General features: G+C 43.4%; 1 protein-coding gene across 1 annotated transcript in view; it reads left to right on the top strand.

Annotated features, from left to right (window-relative positions):
• DSCAM (DS cell adhesion molecule) overlaps positions 1-22,547 on the top strand; it is a 985,823-nt gene that overhangs the window by 691,345 nt on the left and 271,931 nt on the right. Inside the window, exons 13-15 of the mRNA XM_086935432.1 lie at positions 6,141-6,237; positions 16,648-16,776; positions 20,300-20,467. Coding sequence (XP_086791558.1) covers positions 6,141-6,237; positions 16,648-16,776; positions 20,300-20,467 — 394 coding nt within the window. The remainder of the gene's footprint in view (positions 1-6,140; positions 6,238-16,647; positions 16,777-20,299; positions 20,468-22,547) is intronic.

Below are 22,547 nucleotides of genomic sequence, written 5' to 3'. Positions count from 1 at the left end.
CCGGGACCATGCTGATAGAGGTTCTCCTCAGGCACAGGCACTATTGCATTTATCTGTCACTTTTGACATGGTCGACCATGCTATTCTGGCTGACCGTGTCAAACTTGCTGGCATCCAAGGTACGGATGACTGTTGGCTCACCTCATTTTTGGATGATCGGTCTCAGGCTGTCCATCAAGTGCACTTCCTGGCTCCCCAACGTGAAATCACCTGTGGAGTTCCACAAGGTTAGGCACTTTCTCCCCATTTGTTTAACATCTACATTTCGCCTCTGATTCAATCCCTGAAGGACAGAAAGGTGACAGTCTTCAACTATGCAGGCGACCTACAATTGGTCTTCAAAATTGATGGCTCCCACAGCTCTGTCGCTGATTTTCAGGCTATGATGTTATATATACAACAGTGGACGGACCATAACCATCTCAAATAAATACAGGCAAGACAGAGCTTGTTCTGACCGGGGATAGTCATAAGTTCTGGGGCCCACATTACTGGCCACCAGAGCTAGGTCCCTCTCCCTTCCCTTCCCCTTCAGCTAAAACATTGGGAGTCTCCCTCAACAATGATCTCTCGATGAAAACTCAGGTTAGCATAGTGATTTCTAAGTGCTTCTTCCAGCTGCATAAGATTAGAAAAATTCACTGCTTCTTAACTCATGAAGCACTGATCCAGATTATAATTGCCACTGTCTTGTCACATCTGGATTATGTCAACTCTGTGTATTTAGGTATGCCACTCTACCCGTTCAAATGGCTGCAGCTGGTTCAAAATCATGCAGCCCGGTTGGTCTTCCAACAACCAAGATGGTAAACAGTTGCACCTCTGTTGAGGAAACTACACTGGCTCCCCATTTTCCAGCGCTGTGCCTTCAAAACGGGCTGCCTTATTTTTAAAGCCCTGCATGGCAATAGCCCGGCAATTATTAACAGCCTGATATTTAGGCACATTCCTTCACGTAACCTTTGATCTGCCCACCTTTCACTCCTCACCATCCCAAAATGTAAGTGAGCACGTCAAGGAGGCTGCAGATTTGCTGTCCTTGCTCCTAAACTGTGGAACTCCCTTCCATTGGAAATACGGTTCTGCACTGACCTTCTGCAGTTTAGGAAGTCTCTTAAGACCTGGCTATTTCTGCAAGCATACAATTAAATAATTCTTGATAGCATACTGAGCCTGACAGCACCATGAAACCACCCGGTGTACATGCACTCTATAAATTATCATTAACATTAACATGTTGTCAGTGGTGGCCAGGAGGGCAGTCTCGGTGCTGTGGTTTCTGCGGAATCCAGACTGGGAGGCATCTAGGATGGAGTTCTCTTCGATGAAGGCGGTCAGCTGGGTGTTTACGAGTCTCTCGGTGACTTTGGCCATGAAGGGGAGGCGAGAGATGGCCGGTAGGTTTTCAGGTCCGTTGGGTCGGCCGTTGGTTTCTTGAGGAGGGATTTAACCTCCGCCCGCTTCCAGTCATCTGGACAGATGCTGGATCTGAAGGAGGTGTTGATGGTCCGTCCTAGTTCGGGTACGATGGCGGCGGCCCTGTGGAAAATGTGCGGTGGTCAAGGGTCCGCTGGGGCTCCCGAGTGGGTTATCTTCATGGTCACGGTGATATGTTTGACGGTGGCGGGATCCCAGATGTGGCTTATCGGCAGCGGTGGGGAGGGGGGTGGTGGGGTTCGGCGTCTGTTCACTGAAGTTGTCGTAGAGGATCTTGATCTTCAGATGGAAGTAGGAGCTGAGCTTGTCGCAGAGTCCCTGGGAAGGTATGAAGTCCGAGGATATATACCCAGACTCAAGATTATTCTTTCTCCAACCATTGTACTCTTCTTTAAATTGCTGATTTGGCAGATCATATATGCGTACAGGTAAAGTAGCCCGAGCTTCCTTATCCAGGTGACTTAAGACAGTACATGGCAGCTCAAGAATTCCAGCAAGGCCTTTCCTGAAAGAGCTGGTTAGTTGCCCGGGACAACATCAGTCCGGATTGCAATGCTAAACAGATTGTTTACTAAATACTCACTAATCTGACAAAAAATTCCCAGTCCCTCTACATCTCTCTTCTACATACCAATACAAATTGTAACTAAGGATAAGTTTTAGAAAATCATTTGTTTGGTGTCATGTAGGCCCTATGGTTCAGTAAACCCAAAGGCTTTATTGGGGACTAAGGCTTGACTGAGAAACTTGACTGTATAGTTTCATCTAAGTTATAAAGCAAAAACTGGAAAGCTAAGCTTTCAACAAAATCTTCTTATGGTTAACTCATCCTTCATTTTGCAGTTTTATGTCTAAACTGCCTTCTTTATTTTGTATTAATCCACACCTAAATTTGTTTTTTAACCATCAAGGTGCGAACTTTGACTAAAGCTTATGTCTTCTTACTAGTTCAAATGGAAACACTGTAGTCACCACATTAGTTGATGTTCTGCAGGTGAGCACAATGGCTTTAAATACTTTCTTCCAACTAGTTCCTCCCTTTGCTTCCAATTAAATGGACTCTTTCACAACTCTATTGAACCTTTCCTTACCTGTCCATTAGATTCTGGATCAAACTGAGAAATCCTCCTAGGTGCAATGCCGCACTCAACAATAAAATCTTAATGACTACGATCAAAAATTGCAAAAATGCCCTTTCCATGTTTCCTTCATCAGGAATCGCCACACCCAATATTGCTTTGCTAACTGTTCAACCATTCCTTGCTCAAGGAGTACATTCTTATTAAATAGTCAATAGATACCCTTCCTACAAAAACACAAAGTAAATCTTCTCTGAGTCCGTGGTAAATGTATGCTACTGCCTCAGAGTGGGCTTTCAGGGTGCGGGAGATTTTTGTGGGAGTTAGAGTACAGAAGGAGAAGGTTATTTTTGCCAGGAAAAAATGGGCTATGAGTAAACCTGCAATTTTGCCTGGCAGAATTGCCATCAGGGAAAGCCAGGTCATGTGCTCCCACACCCAGGAAACCTAGGTGCAGGAACACAGGCATATCTGTGTAATAATGATGAGCTTGGAGTGGAGATGTTGCTAACTTATGCTGCTATCAAAAGTTTGGGGAACCCAATGTACCCTTGGCGGCTTGGGAAATAATAGAAATGGTAAAAGGAGCCTGCAAGGGATTTGATTTACTGCGATCTTTTTGTTATTCAAAGATTATCCGAAGATAATCGGGGGGTTAGTCCTGACAGAACAAAACCAAAGTGTCATTAGACAACATCAAGCGGATTAATATCTTAACATAAAAAACACACGGGAGAACCTAATAATTTGGAGAATGTCTTTTTTTATCTATTTAATTTTTTTTAACAAGGAGTACAAGGGAATAAAAAGCAATCAGCAAATGGTCATGGAGAAAAGTCAAATCAAATTAACCTAACAATACATGACTAAACAACTATTCTAATTAATTCATAATCAACAAATCTCTTGTTGACAATACGTATTGCTCCAGAATAACAGAATTTCTGAGCAATAGAAGGTGGGGTCGACGTTTCGGTCTGTTCGGCTGTAGTCCATCAGACCATCCTCAGGACGAGAAAAATTGTGGCTGAGAAGAAAGACTCTTATAGAACATAGCAAAGACAGACTAGTACCATATACTGGATCTATGGTTACTGCTGCAAATTAAGTACTGTAGTATAGGAATAGTAATTTCCTGTACTTGGTTCTTCAATCGCAGTCTGTATGAATACAGATGAATGGCTGCAAGATGCTGTGTGAACATGCACAATCTTGGTCGAGATACGGCGTTTCCAAAGGAAGTCGGAAAGCACTTATGCTGCTGGCAACATGCTATTACCATTAACTTAATGTCATTTCTGCCACCCGAAATTGCTATGTTGAAACACCTTTCAAATCAGGAAAAACACACTTGCACTTAAACTGTATCAGACAGCAAATTAATATGCAAAGCTCGCTGTGTTCTCACTGCTAGACATTGTTTGGATAAATTGTTGATTTTTGGATCAAATTGTTTCCTCTTACTTAATAGTCACTAATCCTTGGAATAGAATGGAAACAAGCAATGAAGTATCTCAGTCTTTTAGGTCACAAAGGCGTCAATTTCCTCCTCGGTTTCAACTGGCTGCCTTGCAATTAGTTAAAGGTGCAATCTTTCTCCAACAAGGTACCCCTGCATGTTTCAGTGATCGTCTCTAATTCGCATTATAGTATCTGAAAATTCCCTTTAATACTAGTGTATGTAGTTAAAGTTTAATTTGTTTGAACTTTTCAAAAACAAATGCTTGTTTTCGCAGCGCCAGCGTTATATTTAGTATTGCTTAGTCTCAGACTTTTTCTGAGTGTGTTAATTCAACGTGTCTCCCTTCTGGGTCAATCCTAATTGCATCACTTTTTCTTTCTCCTAAAAATTACTCTTTCTGTAATATGAGTAAATCATTTGAAAATTAATTAAATAGTTGCAGAATTTGTAAAAATAGCCCACCCCTCCCCTAGTTTAACTGTCTGCCTCTGTAGCTAAATACACACACTTAACCTTCTCTGGTGATTTTCTCACCTGTGAGAAGCTTTTTATAGGCTTTTTGATAGCCGTCTTCAGGCTTAATCTGCGTCTAGAATCAGTTTGGGAACTTGCTGCATCACCAAAACGTTCAGTTGATTAGAGGTCGTGTTGTTTACCCTTTCCATGGACCAGTTGGCAGCATTCTTCACTAACCAACTGACTTACACACGCGCGCACACGCACACAGACACACACAGGTTCAACAGATATCAACACGCACCCTTTCAACATTACCACACAAACCCCCTCAGAACAATCTACCCTGTGACGGTGCAAATGGTGCCACTGCACAGCCAGCCACTGAAATAAAACATCAGAAGAGGTCTACACATGAAATATGCTTTACAGCTGCACCTTTACGCAATCTAAGAATCAAATTCATGGGCCTTATTTATGAGGCCTTGCGTCAGTTTTGCGCCGCTGGTGCGTCACTTTTTTTGGCGCACCAGCGGTGTAAAAAATGCGCCTCGTTGCGCCATATTTAAAAAGTGACGCATCTAGGTAGATGCGTCACTTTTTAAACCCCTGCGCCACATTATACCTGCGTCAGGTATAATGTATGCAGAGGGGGCGTTCCCCCGCAAAAAGCCTCGTAATAGTGACGCAGTGAAATCTATGAGATTTCACTGCGTCACTTTTAGGACACCGTTGCGTCAAAATCTTGCGCCTGCCTCACAGCAGGCGTAAGGCTGACACAGGCCCTTTCACATGGGGCTTTCCCCATGTGAAAGGACGCATTGCTGGAGTTGCGTCACTTTTGTGACACACTCCAGCAATGCGTCACTTTTGCGCTTACAGATACGTCAGAAATTCTGACGTATCTGTAACTCTTTGCGACATGATGCGTCATACATTAAATATGACGCATCAGGAATGTCGTAAGGAGTGCGCAGTGAAAAGAGACGCATCGCTCTTTTCACGCAGCGATGCATAAACTTTTCATAAATGAGGCCCATATCTGTTGGTGAGAAATTCAGCGGGAGAGAAGGTAAGAGAAGAGAGGGAGGGAAAATGAAAGAGAAAGTGATGAAAGTGTTAGGTGGAATGCAATGGGGGAGGTGGAGGTAGATGGAATGGCAGAGAGGAAGCAGGAGGCAGAAACACAGTGGAAAGAGAGAAATAAAGGAGCGTCAGCATATAGTAGGGTGGGAGAGAGACAGAGCAAGAGAGAAACAAACAGAGAGAGAGAGAAAGTGAGTCTGTAGATGAGAAAGAGATAGAGAGAAAGAGAGTGAAGAAGCGAGAGAGAGTAAAAGACGATCATTACATAAATGCTGCAACTCTTGCAAAAGTTCACTTGTTACATTTGTCATTTTGTTTCAGTCTTGGCCTCTACCTTCACTATAAGATAAACTGCTCAAAGCTCAGCTGTAAGACCTGCACGAAACACATTCACCAAGGAGCGCCCTCATTGGAGCTGCCATTTGCAGAACCAGTGACGTCATAACATAAATATCACCCGCAGAAACACTGGCTGAATTCTGAATCAACACACTGAATTCCATGTTATAACAACATTTGAACTCTTCCATGAACACGTGTACTGTCTGTTTTCCTGTGTTACTATAAACGAACTACATTCCGCTGTTATTAAAAAATACTGTTTTCTCCAACTTTCCCAGATTCTTCCAACAGTGAGAGAGGACTCCGGATTCTTTTCGTGTCATGCCATCAATTCTTTTGGGGAGGATCGAGGAATAATCCAGCTGACAGTGCAAGGTAGGAGTGTGAAGCTAGAGTAAGCCAGACCCAGACAGTAGAGAAGTGTGTGAATGTGTAGTTCACTGCTGGGACTTGATCACAAACTCAGGGGGCTGCAGGTGCAGTGGCACCAGGGCCCAGTGGTCAGAGAGACCCGGTTTGCCCCAATTGGTGTATATTTCTACTTCCAAATCAGGGGATTGGGGGAGGGGTGCATTTTCCTTGCTTGCACTCGGACCAATGACAACCTTGCTGCTCCTTGCTACACCTCTGTATAAACCCCGAAAATGTAAAGTTACTATTATTGTGAAATAGTTTGTGTTGAAGGTCGAAGGTTCGTGCTTGTTTTAGGTACAGAGCTTCGCTTTTGCTTTTCGTGAAGTTAGGGCACATACTACCCCCACACATGTATAACTCACACACATATGAAGACAAGACCACTATTGTACATGGAGCGCCGTATTCTTTTTAATCACCCCAGGACAGGAACGTAAGTATCATAGAGCCACTCCCCAGTTTAACTCGAGCAGGGTAAATCCAGAAGCAGGAGAGCAGCATTTTTTCATTGCATTTAATTCTTCATTATGGATGCATTTCACTATTATATTTTCAGGATAATAGCCATTACTGTCACTACCTTTCTGGCCATTGGGAAAAGGTGTTCCACCAAATCTAAACACCTGTTGGCTGAGCTTAGTGTTTGCCTACCGTCTCTGTTGGACTAGCATGTGTGAAAGAGGGCTTCCCCTTTTCTTGAACCTCCCCCCAACCTCAAAGCCCCCCAGCACTGTGATACGTTTGAATATAATGAGCCCGTACCAGTGCTTAATTTGTGCCATTGTTGTCTGGAACTCAGCACCAGCACTTAATTTTCAACATCGGTGCTTGTGGAAGTCTGCCACAAGGTGGTGCTGTTTTGACTAATTTAGAGATGACTACAACAGTTAGTTAATAATGCAATATATATTTAAAAAAATACTATTCCCTGTTACCCAGGCCATTCTTATAGCTTTGGGGGCCTGAAAATAGTCCGGCTTGTCACACTTGTAAGAGTGTGATGGTTGGTTGTTGCATTGTTATTATCAGTGGCAGCATGGCAGTGGCAATGTGTGGTCCAAGCGTCAGTGGCTTCTGACAAGAGAACTGTGGTACTTAAGTTTTTTACAAATCAAACACTGCTGTAGACAGACTGTTCACACCACCCATTGTTAGACTTGTAACAAGCAGGATGTGAGAAGTTCTGTGGAAGGGCACTACACTTCCGCCTCTCCAGCTACATTGCCTTCTTCAGCGGAGCAGCCTTTGTTGCCGTTAACACTGCCCTCTCAACTAGTCCCTAGTTTGTTTACTTTTAAAATGGCTACCTTCATCGGTCCATGATTAGAGGAGGACTACAGGATTAAGGTCAGCTTCATGCACAGATACTGAAAGACGCTGCCACCTAGCGGCCATTGCAGTAATGTTTTTCAGTAATCACTTTATACGGTCCTACTCCATTCCCAAGTCAATGGAAGTCCACATTCTTTGATTTCGCGCTTGGATATCACTGTAGTACTGTCACGTAGGCTACACACAGTATTTTGTGGGCAGTGCACTACATGGATTTGATTTTTTGCACAACATATTTAGTGTGGTTGTGCTACTGAATATTGACACACAGAATATGCTGGTACAAGAATGTCAAGGCCTCAAAATCGCGAGACAAAGTAACAAAGGGTAAGTGCGTATAGGAAGTTTCTATTCCTAGCTCCACATCTGCATTCCCAGAAGATTTACATATATAGAGAAGTCAAATGTATGTGGAGTTAGGTATAGAAAACCTAAACTTACTTGCGTGCCAATATTTTATTTTTAAGAGTTTGTTCTCAATATTGTGTCCCATTGGTAATCTTGTGTTGATATTAAGGGTGCCCACAGTTACAGTTGCATCCTGTTATACATGCTTTCAGTTTGAGTAGTCATAAATGACCTGACCTGCAGAACTTTAGGTATAAATTGGAATTCTTTTCCTACATTTTGACTTTGCCGGTTTCTTTTGCTCACCTGGCTGACTCTTTGTGTTCCTGAACTACGAGGATTGATTGAGGGCGTTTGAGATACTTTCACGGGACTCCGGGGCTGAAATCCTTGACACTGTGGGACTGCGAGGCCCAGCAGGCCATTTGCCACACACCTGCCGCCTCTTCCAGCAGTGGACACGCCCCGCCTGCCTCCTTATCTTGGTTACACGGCCCCCGCTTCTCGGGTGCCGGTTTCTTTTGCTCACCTGGCTGACTCTTTGTGCTCCTGACTACGAGGATTCATTGAGGGCATTTGAGATACTTTTAACGGCCCCCGCTTCGCGGGAGCCGTTCACAGGACTCCGGGGCTGAAATCCTTGACACTGTGGGACTGCGAGGCCCAGCAGGCCATTTGCCACACACCTGCCGCCTCTTCCCGCAGTGGACACGTCCCTGCCTGCCTCCTTATAATTCCATCATTTACCAGCGACGCGGGACGCGTGCGGGTGGGCGCCGGGCGAAGCCCGGACAAAGGGCCCCGTCTGTGGCCGGCAGAGGCCGGGCCGGGCCCCTTCCCTTTCAATTTTTATTTCTCGTGCCTAGTTTGTGGTATTGATCTGGTAGAAGATTGTTATATTGTCCTCACTCGGCACCATGGTCCTCCGTTCAGGGAAGGGGAGGAATGTGACAGCAACTACCTCAGGTGGGTTAGTTACCGGAACTATTGACCAATTTTAACTCGTGCTACTGCCATACTAGACAAAGAAATTGCCCTGACGGAAAAACGTTTCTCCCTAGATTTAGTCACAGGGAATCGCTCGTCATTGGGCGCTATAGGGGCTGCTGTTTCTCCTAATCCATCTTCTTTTGATTTAAGGTCAGCCCAGCGCCCTGAATCCGGTCCCATATTGACAGTGCCGGGCACTGTAGATCCAGTAGAGGATACCCTAAATTCCACCACAATTAGTGGACTTTCTGGGTCGCCTTCTCTACTTAATACTTCCCCTCCCAGTCCTATAATATTAAGTCCTCCTGCAACTAACCCTAACCCTACGGCAATAGATAATGGCAATCCTGGGTCTAAAATAAATAATAAAAATGGTAAAAGGAAAAGAAAGGGTGATTCCCAGAAGGGGAATGTGCCTAAAATCTCTAAAACTATCTCTAAAGCCACCCCCCTGTGTTGGCCCCTGATCCCATATTTACTAGTCTACCCATAGGGCCCACCTCAAACATTAACCCGAGTACGGACTTTAGTACTAATGATGTATTCCTGGGACAAATTGAATTTTTATTGAAATCGCTAATGCTTCCTTTACTAGAACGAACCAGGCTGAACAATACGAAACTAGATCAACTGGAAGCTCTAGTGAAAGCCAACTCCACTTCACTGGACAAGCTGGTGACTCATACAAAGCCCACTAAGGTATTAACGAAATCGGGCCAGCCTCAGAACACTCATAACAAAGTACCTATAACTTTGCCTGCCACACAAGACCAACCTGCAAAAGAAACTTCAGTTGCTTCAGTGCCCGAGCCCAGTGGGGATACAGTTGCTGGGCCTCCAATGGCAGCTAAAGCTAACCCCACGAACACAGGTGACAAATATAAAGGACAGGTGCAAGTAGATAATATTTCGAAGGGTAGGCTACTAACTCCAGACTTGCCACCAGAAGCTAACCCCTTAGTGGTCATATTAGCGGGAGTCCCTGAGTTGAGAGAACATGCAAAGGAGCCTTTTTCTGCTTTGAAAAAAAAGGTAACCAGCTGGCTTAACTTAAATAGACCCCTGCCCCCCCATAGCTCGAGCGAGATTGTTATTGTGAGGAGAACGCCGTGGATAGGTAGAACGACAAAAAATATTGACGGGGATTGCATAGTGGTTACATTGAGAGACCCTAGTACTGTTTATTACATCTGTGCTTGGCCTAACCAGGTACTGGATACTACCATCCAGTCTTTACCACTAGCCTATTTTTATCCCCCACCTAAAGCAGTGGTAGCTAAGGGGAGGCAAAATGAATGGACGAGAGTGGAAAGGCGGGATGGATACAGGAGTAATTGGAGTAGATCGATCCCTATGCATATCTCGGATCACTCCCTTAATTTTAATCGTTTTAGCTGTCTTGAAGCTGTGGATTGACTGCATTCTTCCAATAATGAACTAGGAACTTTTAAGGACAAGCAGGGTGCTGTAGAAGTATCTGTAGCTTCCCCAAAGCCGCTTGGTCATGTACAACCTAACAACATAGAGGACAGTGGCATCATCGGAGATAAAGATCGAGAATCGTACAAGCACGTTGCCCAGGGCTCCACCGATAGTATAGGCCTATCATATACACAAGGATGTAGTAGTAATTTAGCAAATATAGAGGCTACAGATGTTATATACCGGGATAGGGGTGGTATCCCTAAGGTAGGGATCGAAAAAGCAAATGATATTATAAAAGAAAATGTAAGCCAAGGGTATAATTTAGCAAGTCGGAATATTGCCGGATGGAACAGTAAACTGGGAGTTCTTGGGTGGAGAGAAATAGTGGACTCATATGACATCCTGTGTCTACAAGAGACATGGAGCGTAGACGATATTAGTTATGATGGTCATGTTGCATATAATCTACCAGCTCAGGGATCGAATATGGGCAGAGCTAAAGGGGGTCTACTTATTCTGCTTTCCGTTAAATTGCCTGTGTAGGTCATAAGATACATGATGATCGGAAGTCACTCCCAACTGCTATGGCTGAGACATAGGAATGGTCGTAATGTTTTATTGATTAACTTTTATAATAACCTGTCCGACCCTGCGCGATCGACCGCGGTTAGCGAGGTCGACAAGGCCCTGGATGGGATTGTTCGGGCTAATCATGTTAACTTTGAACTCGTCTGGGGTGGAGATTTTAACATTCCGTTGTGCCATTTTTCTTTAACCAAGGTATGTGGGATATATGATGACAGAGGAGAAGGGTACGCCCATTTTAAACATAGCACCTATGGTGAATCGCTGAACTCTGCCCTTGCTAAGTTCGACCTGGTCGTATTACAAACCGCAGGAGACGGTGATGGAAATCCGGTCCCTACCTTTACAGGGAGGAATTCGGCCTCAGCTATTGATCACGTGTTGGTCTCAGCTGATATTAGTAAATATTGTAACACCCCGGTTATATTGGATCTTGCGATCAGTGACCATAACTGTGTCACAGTAATGTTGTTAGTGTGGCGCAATAAAGTAACACCAGTTAAAACTGTTGTTACCGATATTGTCCCATGCAGACCAAACGGCCACAGAATAAAATGGAAGGGTGAAAACTCCGATAGGTTGTTGGTTAATATTGTGGCGGCCTGTTTGCCCGATCTGTGCTCTTGCTTGGACGAAAACACAGATTCATGTGACATATTAACTAGTTTTATCAGGATTAACAACATAGTTGATACTACCCTGACCTCTACTAAGCGTACTAATGGCAAACTAAGGATAGGTTGGTTTGATTCTTTGTGCACTGAGTCTTTGCAGAAGCTCAAGAAGGCTCTATCTAGTAGGCCCATAGATAGGTCAAGCATTATAACTCTCAGGGCCGTGTATAAGGGTCAACTAAAACGTCGGAAGTTGGAATTGCATGAGGAAGCATGGACTAATTTGTCTAAGGCCATTGGATTATCGGACAGCAAACTATTTTGGCATACGGTCAATTGCCCTTTTCTTAAAGGTGACGAAACACCTATCCTCACTGCTCTCGTCAGTAAGGATTTGTCGGTCGCTCACTTTGCTAGCATTTTCAACCCACAGAGGGTGGTAGACTCATCCCGGGTAAAGGCTGATCCATGGCCAATTCTCCCCCTAAGCATCACAGTTTCGGAGGTGGAACTTGCCATTAGGACTAGCAAAGGAGCGAAGGCCCCTGGCCCTGACGGGGTCCCCATAGACCTATATATGGCAGATTCATCCTTGTGGGGTCCAGTCTTGACTAGGGTCTTTATTGCAGCAGTCCTGGAGGGCACACCGCCCACTTGGGGTGAATCTGTAATTATCCCGATATACAAAAAGGGGGATAGGTCGGATGCTAAAAATTACCGCCCTATCTCCCTTTTAGACTCATCACTTAAAACCATGAGCCGGGTACTGCTGGCCAGATTAGAAGAGTGGGCCGAGGGTAGTGGTATCCTTGCACTGTGCCAATTCGGATTCCGTAAGGGCCTAGGTACCGTGGAACAATGTATTAATTTAGACCTTCTCATTGGGAAGTATACCCGCACCAAGAACGGCTCGCTTTTTCTCTGCTTCGCTGACCTGAGCAGCGCGTTTGACCTTGTTGATAACGCGCTGCTGTGGTCAACCTTATTAGATCAAGGTGCCCCAGTAGAGATTGTTTATTTCCTGGATAGATTGTACTCTAAACTCTCTGCACGCATCAGATATGGTCAAGGGGGGGAATGCACTGATTGTATCAGTGTTAAGTTAGGTATACGACAAGGTTGTGTCCTTGCGCCCCACCTTTTCTCCCTTTTTATTAATTCAATAGACTCTGAGCTCAAACAAATTAATTCTGATGCTCCGTTAGTTGATGGCCAGGCTGTTCCCATCTTACTTTATGCTGATGACTCCGTCCTCCTATCCAGAACTCCTAGAGGCTTACAGAAATTGATGGATAAATTTGCGGGTTTTATCAAGGAAAAAAAACTACAAATTAATAATTCCAAAACTTTCATTATGCCATGTGGAAAGAAAATGAAGAAGCTGAAATCTTTTCATATAGAGGGACAAAGAATAGAAGTTGTAAACAAATTCTGGTATTTGGGCATAACTTTTAGTAGTAATGGTTTGTGGTCTTAAGAGATATCAAATGTAAAAGCCAAGATGTCCAAAAGTGCCTACGGCGTATTTAAATTTGCAAATAAACTTGGCGACCGGCGCATATATGACATGCTACACATCTATCGTTGTAGATGCGTTGCTATTGCGCTTTACGGATCTGGTGTCTGGGGGCATTGTCACCATAAAGATTTGCAAATAGAAGAAAATAGCTTCCTAAAAAGATTGTTATGCCTGCCCAAGTCTGTTTCCAGTTTTTATCAGATCTAATCCATTTAAGACCACTGTTGGTATGGAGAGCAATATGGCATAAAAAGGAAACTAGCTTTACAAGGAGCATCATTACTGATTGTCTCCGCCTAGATAAATGCACACTGATCCCATGGATTGACTATGTTGTGACAACTGCAAGGGATCTATTCAATCTCAATCTCCTCGAGGATCAAGAGAGTTTCTTCGATATTTCCAAGAAAGAACTCAAGTGGTCCTATCTACATAAGAAAGCCCTAGTACGCAGAGATACCACAATGCTGCTAACTATCCCCCAGTATTATTACTCAAATCGAGATTCATCTAGCTTCTCAAAAGATGAATCAATCTCGCGAGTGCAAGAATGTTGCTGCCCGCCGCACCTACATGTTCGCAATTGCGAACTCTCGCGATGCGTCGCCAAACTTCCGCGGGATCCCGCAGCAAGATCCAAAATGGCGCAGCACTCGCAAAATATCGAGAAAAACAACTCGGCAAACGCTGAATGACGGTAAGTGAACGCCGCAAAATTGTATCACCAAGAAAAAAAAATCCGCTGCGTGCGAATTTACGGATTTTCGGTAAATTCGCGAGCATTTGCGGATTGCGAATTTACCGAAAATCCGCAAAATCCGCGAGCGGAACGGATTTTCCACCCATGCTTACTCTGCGCACTTTAACACTGTTAACCAGCGCTAAAGTGCTTGTGTTCTCTCCTTAAAATATGGTAAGATTGGCTTATACCTAATAAGCTTAGTTATTTTACTTGTAAGCCTCTAGTGAGGTGGCACTACTTGTGCCCAGGCCCTGTAAATAAAATGCTAGTAGTTGACCTGCAGCACCAATTGTGCCACCTACTTAAGTGGTACAAAAGGGGGTGGTGATGGACGGAGCATCTGAATCAATCAAAACACTCACACCCAGTCAAAGGATCTGGGTTTAATCCATCACCGTTCAAGGGACTCACGTCTGAGCATACCCTGCCACACTATGGTCCATCACCACCCCCTTTTGTACCTAATTGAGTGGCCCTATAAACATTTAACAGGCCTGTGTGTGCAGCTTTAAACTGCCATTTCGACCGTGCAAACTAAACCTTTTGCCAGACACAAACCTTCCTTTTTAATGCAATTAAGTCACCCCTAGGGTAGGTACTGGACTGTCCAGAGGGTAGGGTGCAATGTATTTAAAAAGTAAGACATGTACTTTTAAGTTTTACATGTTGTTTTAGTGAAAAACCTTTCATTAGTTTTTCACTACTGCAAGGCCTACCTCTCAGTTTTGAAATTACCACTTTTAGAAAGTTGGCATTGTCATTCCTGAAACAAACAGCCTGGACGGACCCACTTGCAAAGAGATGGAATAAGGACTGCTGTGCTGCTGAAAGGACTGCCACTCTTCAGGACTCCTGCTCTGATGGCCAGCTGCCCTGCTCTACTGACTTGCTGCCTGTCTTGCCTGGGTTAGAAGAACAGGGCCTGCATCTGTTGAACCTAGGACCACCAGAGTGACTCCAAGGCCCAGTTGGCTGGACTCCGCACTTGAGCTTCTGGAACAGAAGACTCCAACAACCTCGACCCCAGCCCTTTTGACTCTGCCATCTGTGAGTCTACACTGCATCACCTCTGCTGCCTATCGCCGCAAGGACCTCATCGCATTGCAGTCCATCGCCCCATTGGAACTGCCTCTGCGCAATGCATCATTGGCGCAGGTCCTCACATCCCTCATAAATGACAGCCTTGACGGTGACACCAGACTCCACATCGCAACCTTGCAGCTCCTGGGAACCAACATATGGCCCGACTGCATGATGCATCCTCGGCGCCAGACTTCACATCACAAGCCCTCATCAACAGGATCCTCAACGACGACAAAGAACCTCACCCTGCAGCCTCCCCACGTCTTGGAACCGAAGCATCGCTTCAGCTGCATGACACATTTTCAATGCGAATCTTTGAAAACAGGATGTAAGGTACTCTGTTCAGTGGGCCTAACTGGGTCTCTGTAGCCGGCCTTCGCTCCACTGCCCTGAACGTGTGACCTTGACCTGATCCGGTGTGACCAGATATCCACAATTTTCGCTTAGTGCTTTTTAGCAGTTTACTCACTGAAATCGAAAAACTTGTAAATCTCTGTTTCTACTTATTGGGTTATTGTTGTTTTAGTCATGTTCTATTTATTAAAAATGAATTTTTACCTGGTTCTGCCTTTCTGTGTTTTGGTTTTCTGACTGCCTCACATTTTCCTTTCCTTTACTCAAATTAGCTAAACATTTGTAATAAATGTCAAGTAGCTCCATACCGGGGCTCCAATATATATTTTGCCCCGGGCCTCAAAAATCCTTAAAATTACACTGAACTCATGGGACCATGATGTACATTTAGGGACTGCATTTTGACAGCGCAGCTATCAATCAAATTTACTGCTTACTGCATAAATAGTGGACTGTCTCATCATTTCCTCATTGGCTTTCTTCAATCATTGGTTTCAGATACTGTCGAACCCTCGTGGCTGAGCCCATTGGACTCATCATCTCTCAGCTCATACTTTTGGCTTTTTTGAGTGTATTCTTCCACCTTCCTTCCATTGCTTCCATTGAACTGTATGAGAGACCACTTTACAACTAGGAAGCTTCCATAAATCTGCCTTTTGTTTCTTGTTTGTCTTTACTGTATTTACTCTGTCTGTGTTTACACATTAAACTTAGACCTAATGGCTTTGCCAATGCTCGTTTAAATTTCGCTCTCTATGTATTTTCGTGGTTCCCTCCCCAATTTTGTCATTAATGTATATGATTGGTGAGGTTAGATTGATTCTTTTTACATTGTGCAGATAGCAAGGCAAATCAGCTGTGTGGTTTATGTGTTTTTTTGCCATTTAATGGCACTTGGTGAATTTCAGGCGTGCTGCCTTCATGCAGCACATTCGGCAAATTCTTTGCACAAGTGCTCAATACATATTCTCCCCACCTCTCTACGTTCATATTCGAGTGTGCATAATTCTTTACTAACTCTCCCCAATGACCTAAAGAACATATATTTACCAAATGTACTGATAAGTCTCTGTGCTTCTCCATACGCCAAATGCATATAAGGTCATCATATATAGGCCATACTGCACTTAGTCAACATATTGCTTCTTCTCCTCTATTGTATGTCTCGGGTCAGTTAAAGCGACCTTTGTAGCTTTTTCCTCTCCTCTTTGTCAGGAGTGTAGATGGTTATGGTGTGGGCTTCAGTGTGCATTATACAAAGGTCACCCTTTGCAAAATGTGCTTTAAGGCCATTCATATATGTGCACGTCAATCACATATTATAGGCTCTCATTTATGTATTGTAATTCTGCTCTCTAATTTGATCTCTTGCTTTCCAGAACCACCTGACCCTCCAGAAATAGAAATTCGAGAGGTGAGAGCTCGCAGCATCGCTTTGAGGTGGACGATGGGCTTCGATGGAAACAGCCCAATCACAGGCTACGATATAGAATGCAAGAACAAATCAGGTAGGCTCTTACTACTGAGCAGATAAACTACAGTGAGTGGGTGTTGGTGTTGTCAAGGTGGTTTGAAAACCATTGGCTTTCATTACACAAGGTCTTGTAGCTCTGGATTGGCACAGTATATTGTGATCCTTGTGCGAACACCTGTTTGTGCAGGGATGACAATTATAAGTGTTGTAATGTTTATGGATCATGTTCTCACTACAGGGAGCGCTGTACAGTTGAGTTACAACCTAATGCCCTTGAAAGCATTCTTATACAGATCACGCCCCTTGTCTTTTTTCAAGACCCTTCGGGTTGGTATATTGGCCCATATTAAGTGTCTTATGTTTACAGGCCCTATACAATATACCCATGGACCTTAAGCGAATATCGAGGTAGTGGTAGTGAGCCAAACCAGAGGAGAGGTGTGATGGTCACACTGTTTGCACCGGATAATTATGGTTTTTTTTTATCACTGCAAAGATAAAGATTAAAAGTACTGATTACAAGCGGCGTTGACAACACCATGGTGGTGGTAATTACATATAAAACTCCAGCAAGGAGATTTAAGAGCAATAAAGGAATTTCCATTTGTGGCGCTGAGGATTCATTTTAATAGGGTGTTTATGCTGGCAATATTGAGTGCTGGCATGTTTTCTGAACATCTGTACATCTGTGTTTGTAGAAGGGGAGCCACATTGCTTAGCAGCTCCATGGTGCATTGTAAAGGACAGTATCATCCATTCCTGAAGCAGATATGTTTAATATCTTTCATACTTATGATCTAGCAGAGTGAATTGTAAATATAATCAGTGCTGCGGTAAATTAGGTCTATGTTATTTCAAATGGACAGAGCAGAGATATTATATTCGGCTAGGATGCACTTTCGTAGGACTGAGAAGCTTTTTAGCACTTTGTCAGCTGGAATTAGGCACAGCTGATAAAAAAAAGTGGGTAGAAAGAAGATATTCGAGAAATTAATATAAGAGAAGAGATACGAGAGTTATATAGGTAGAGGAAGAAAGGCAGCCTCATTGGGGGCGGGGGATTTATGAGGTTACGCCCCGTTGCTTCATGCAGACTCGTAAACAGCAAGAAACTAGTCTCAGAGTCTAAAGAGGGACCACGAAATGAATGCAGAGGAGGAGAAAATACTATAATGAGGACAATCACTAAATAGGTTGAATGAATGAATGAATGACTGAATGAATGAATGAATGAATGAATGGTTTTGATAAGCGCAACAATTGCCCATAGGTGTCTTGACCGCTGTGCGAGTTAAGGAGATGTCATGAGAGAGATGGTTCCAATGTAATGCTGTGGACCTGAGGAAGCGTCTGCCACCACAGGAGGATCCTTTGATGGACGGCACCACCAAATACAAGGCGGAACTAGAGCGTAGAGTTCCTCTAGGCGTGTACTACCTCAGATTCTTCTTGAAGTAGGAAGGGCTCTGCTCATGGAGGGTCTCGTAGGCCGTGCATAAGGTATTGAGAATGACGTGTTGTTTAACTGACAGCCAGTGCAGTTTTCTGACGGCTGCTTTTGCCAAATGAAGTTTTGGAATTTTCAAGAGGAATCACGCAGCAGCATTTTTAAGAGTTTTGAGTTTCCTTAGGGAACATTTAGGTAGATCCAGGTAAAAACTGTTACGATAATCCAGTCTTGTCAGAACACGTATTTTAGAAGATCAAAGGGTATGAATTTTCAAGTTTTTTAATCACACTAAGAGCATGGAAAGAGGACAAGATGGCCTTCTTTACCTGAGTTTTGAATTTCAGATCATTGTCCAAAAGTACCCCCAGATTTTTTTATATTCGGGAAGGGTGTAGGAAGTGTTCCCAGATCTGATGGCCACCACATCAGGGACCAGAATGACCTGTTATTCCCAAAAAGAATAACCTCCGTCTTTGAGGAGTTCAGTATCAAACAATTAGAGTCCATCCTCTTACTTACCACACTCATACAGTTCCTAAAATGGTTACTGGAGTGGACATAATTTTTGGAAAGTGAGACTTCTATCTGGGTATCATCAGCATATGATGCTAATGATAGACCTGCTGATTGTATGAGTTTAGCTCTGCTGATTGTATGAGTTTAGCTAGAGGTGTCACGTACAGGTTGATCAGTGTTGGGCTCAACCATGAACCCTGCGGGACTCCACAAGGTAGGGAAATGGTTCTGAAATGAACTCTTTAGAGGACCCTGATTGTGGTTGTCCGGAGAGGAAGGACTGCAGTAGAGTCAGCGCCAGGCCATCTATCCTGAAACTTTGAATATGATTGTGGTTGACCGTAGCAAATGCTGATGAAAGATATAACAAGATTCAGGCAGCATTTCCGCCCCGTCCAAAGCCAATCTAATTTCCTTAGTGGCCACTATTAGTGCTGATTCTGTACTATGGCCTTGTCTAAAGCCAAACTTAGTGTAGTCAAAGAGATGGTTTTCATCTACGAGGTAAGTTGCTCATTTATCAGCTTCTCCTCCAGTTTGACTGGATAGGGGAGTCTGGAGACTAGACAATAGTTATTCAGATCCATCGCATTAAAGTAGGACTTTTATAATAGAGTGAGAAATGAGGCTGACTTCCAGTAAGTGGGAAAGATGCCAGTCTTGAACATAGAATGTCAATTGTAATCAAGTAGAGTGCTAATGCCTTAGATGGTAAATGTTCTTAAATGCTAAAGGTTGAACACACTCAAACTCTCCCTTGAAGTCCATCAGCATAAGGGAATGGCTGCAAATGTGAGTAAAACCGACTTTATACAAAAGTAGAATGGAATTTATTTTACCCAGGAACACTCATATCCAGAAAACAGGCAAAGACCAGAAGCTTTAGGCACTACGTTAGGGTCAGAATAACTTTATGGATAAGATTCCTTTAATCAATCAATAAAATCTTTATTTCGGTTTATCAAACCTTAAAAGATAAAAATTAGAAAGCACATTTAGAAACTATATCCAAATAATAAAAAAACAAAAACAAGACAAAAAAAGTATAAAAATAAAATGATGTTAACAGTACCAAAACTCATGAGAGAGGTTCTCTTTGTGTACAAATTCAGCGGTGGGCATTGGGGGCAGGAACGACTACAAAATCATAGATGGTGCACACCTCAGAATCCGCAATATTAGGGTCTCTGGAGCCTACTTATTTTGTTTGATATGGTGATAAGGTACACTTACAGAATTATTATTAGACCATTGGGCCTTGTTTGTAACCAGGTATGATTCCTAACACTTCTGCCAGAGCTTTTATATAATTTCTTGCAAATCTTTTGTACAGATTTTTATAGATGAACCAAAGGAGCATGTGTACTACTTCCATATATAAGTGAAAACGCCACCGGAGAGCTTAAAATATGAATTGTGCGCTAAAATGTTGCTAGAAGCGAGTTCCAGAGGTATGGAACAAGTATGGAAATCCCACGACAGTCCGTAGCTTTGTGGCTGTGCTTTGGAATAAACGATTATTATGATGATAATTATTGTGGAAATATCCCTCTGTGAACATCTCCTTCTCCATTTAATCTGTATTTTATAGATTCGTGGGATTCGGTTCAGAGGACCAAGGATGTCTCCTCTCAGCTGAACCAGGCTACGATCATTGATCTCCATCCGTCCTCTACCTACAACATACGAATGTACGCCAAAAACCGCATTGGGAAGAGCGAAGCAAGCAACGAGCTGACAATCACTACAGATGAAGCTGGTAAGCCTTCTTTATAAATGTTCTGACAGCGGGTGGTGGTTTGCCTCTCAAGTGTACTCTGCTAAGTACCGCCATGGCACTCTGTAATTTAAACAAAACAAGGATATGAAATTTGCCAGACTTTCTCTAAAATTCACCAGTGGTATTCATAATTCCAAATGTGTGTAAGATTTAATAGAAATGGATATATTACTGCTAGTGAACCAACTTCACCCTGGAACTCTTTAGGTTCACTTTAGGCTCAAAATAGTCACAATATGCAGGGAGAGGGACTTTAACACTTGGTATAGTCCGAGGCAGAAGACCTATAATGCTATTAGAATATTCCACCCAGTATGTGCATTGTGTTCAAAGCAGGGGTCTCCGACCTTTTCTGTAGTGACAGCTACTTCTGATCACTGAAAATCATCATGAGCTACCCAAGGACAAGCAACTTGCTCATTGTTATCAGACACATCCACGCCCAGCTTAATTGATTTAAGCCTAATGTCCATAGTCCAAGATATTATGGTTTGAACAAAATATGTTGACAAGGGGCACTAGAACATGGCTGCCATGTGTGTCAGTGAGGTCTACTCTGAAGGAGTCTGGGAGGTACTGGTAGCTCGTAATCGACTGGTTGGAGACAACTGCTCTAAATTAAATTGGAGGAAACAGAAAGACAAGCATCTGAATATTGGAGCAGAATGTATTTACCAGTCATTATTGACCCTCTGCTACTCTCTTGTTGTCAGGGGTGGTCCCAACATTCCAATGTTCTAATTAAGCATAATTGGCTGCAGCTGTGGGCAATAATGGCTGTTAATTAACTTTGCCGCAATACTAGTCTCCAGCTATGATTGCTCAGCAAATTAGGGTAATAAGAAAGGCCATTGCCCTGCAGGTGCTGAGAATAAGGCTAATACCACCCTCTCCTGCTTCCTTAGCAGTGAATTTAACTCAGCGTGTTTGAGGGGAGAAATATCAACAGAGGAACTTTGGCTCCGTTTCTTCATAAGTTGGTCCCTCTGTCGTATACTGCTCGCCCATCCTCTTCCTTCACCGAAGGGAAATATAAACCCAATTGGCAAGTAGAAAAAAATGAACTTAGCAGTTTGCTTATTTTATCTACTTCACAATACTTATTAGGGATTACATTCACCTTTAGAAAAAGGAGGAGAGTGGCTGGCACAGCTTGAGAGAGAGGTGCTTATATAGAAGATGTGGGTACTGTGTCACTGGACAGGAGCTGTTTCTCTCCCTGCAGTGCCACATAATGAAAAAAAGATTTTGTTGGGGTATGAAGCTGGTAACCAAGAAAAGGTACCTGAGCAGGCCTAGATTGGTAGCTACAGCCTACAAAGGGGGCATTATGAATGGCTGACCTGCTTCCAGCATTTTATACTAGGTGCTAAAAAGACACACAACAAGAACTAGCATTCTATACTAGCTGCTAATTACACATACAACAAAGAACAAAGGTAGTAAAATACAATGTGCATTTCTTTGTGATCGATTTTTAAGAGTCCATATACCTCCATAGGATATTTCTCAAAATGCCTTTATGGGTCATCTTCATGTAGCAGGGCACCGGCAGACTAGGCTGCAGTAGACCGAGAATCCTATTGAAGGCTCCACAAGTTTTGGTCCTTATTCCCTGGTTGATCGGTAACTTATAATGTCTAGAGAATGGTGGCAGGCTTTCTGCATGAGGAATAAACACTTAGGGTCATATTCATGACCTGGTTTGCATCGCTCTTGCATCACGCAATGTGATGCATAAGTGACGCAAACCGTAAGTCACATTTGTGAAGCCACCCAAAGCCACTTTGCGTGCCTTTGACTAGCTCCAAAAATGTGGAGTAATGCAATCTAGCGCAAATTGCTGCATTGTGTTACTTTGTCCTGGAAAGCCGTAGCATTCCATGGGCATTGCGTGGGTGTTCCCACGCAACTTCGATGATTTGTAACAAGGAGAAATATCTGCATTTCTCTTTGTTTTTTACTCTTCATATGTGTGCTTTATTCTGCAGCACACATAGAAAGAGGAATATGCTTCCCAGTATTGTTTTTGTGCAGGAAGGTGCCAGTTTTTAATGGA

Source organism: Lissotriton vulgaris, chromosome 8, assembly GCF_964263255.1.
Source record: "Lissotriton vulgaris chromosome 8, aLisVul1.2, whole genome shotgun sequence".
NCBI lineage: Eukaryota > Metazoa > Chordata > Amphibia > Caudata > Salamandridae > Lissotriton > Lissotriton vulgaris.
This window is presented reverse-complemented; position numbering and strand designations above follow the sequence as displayed.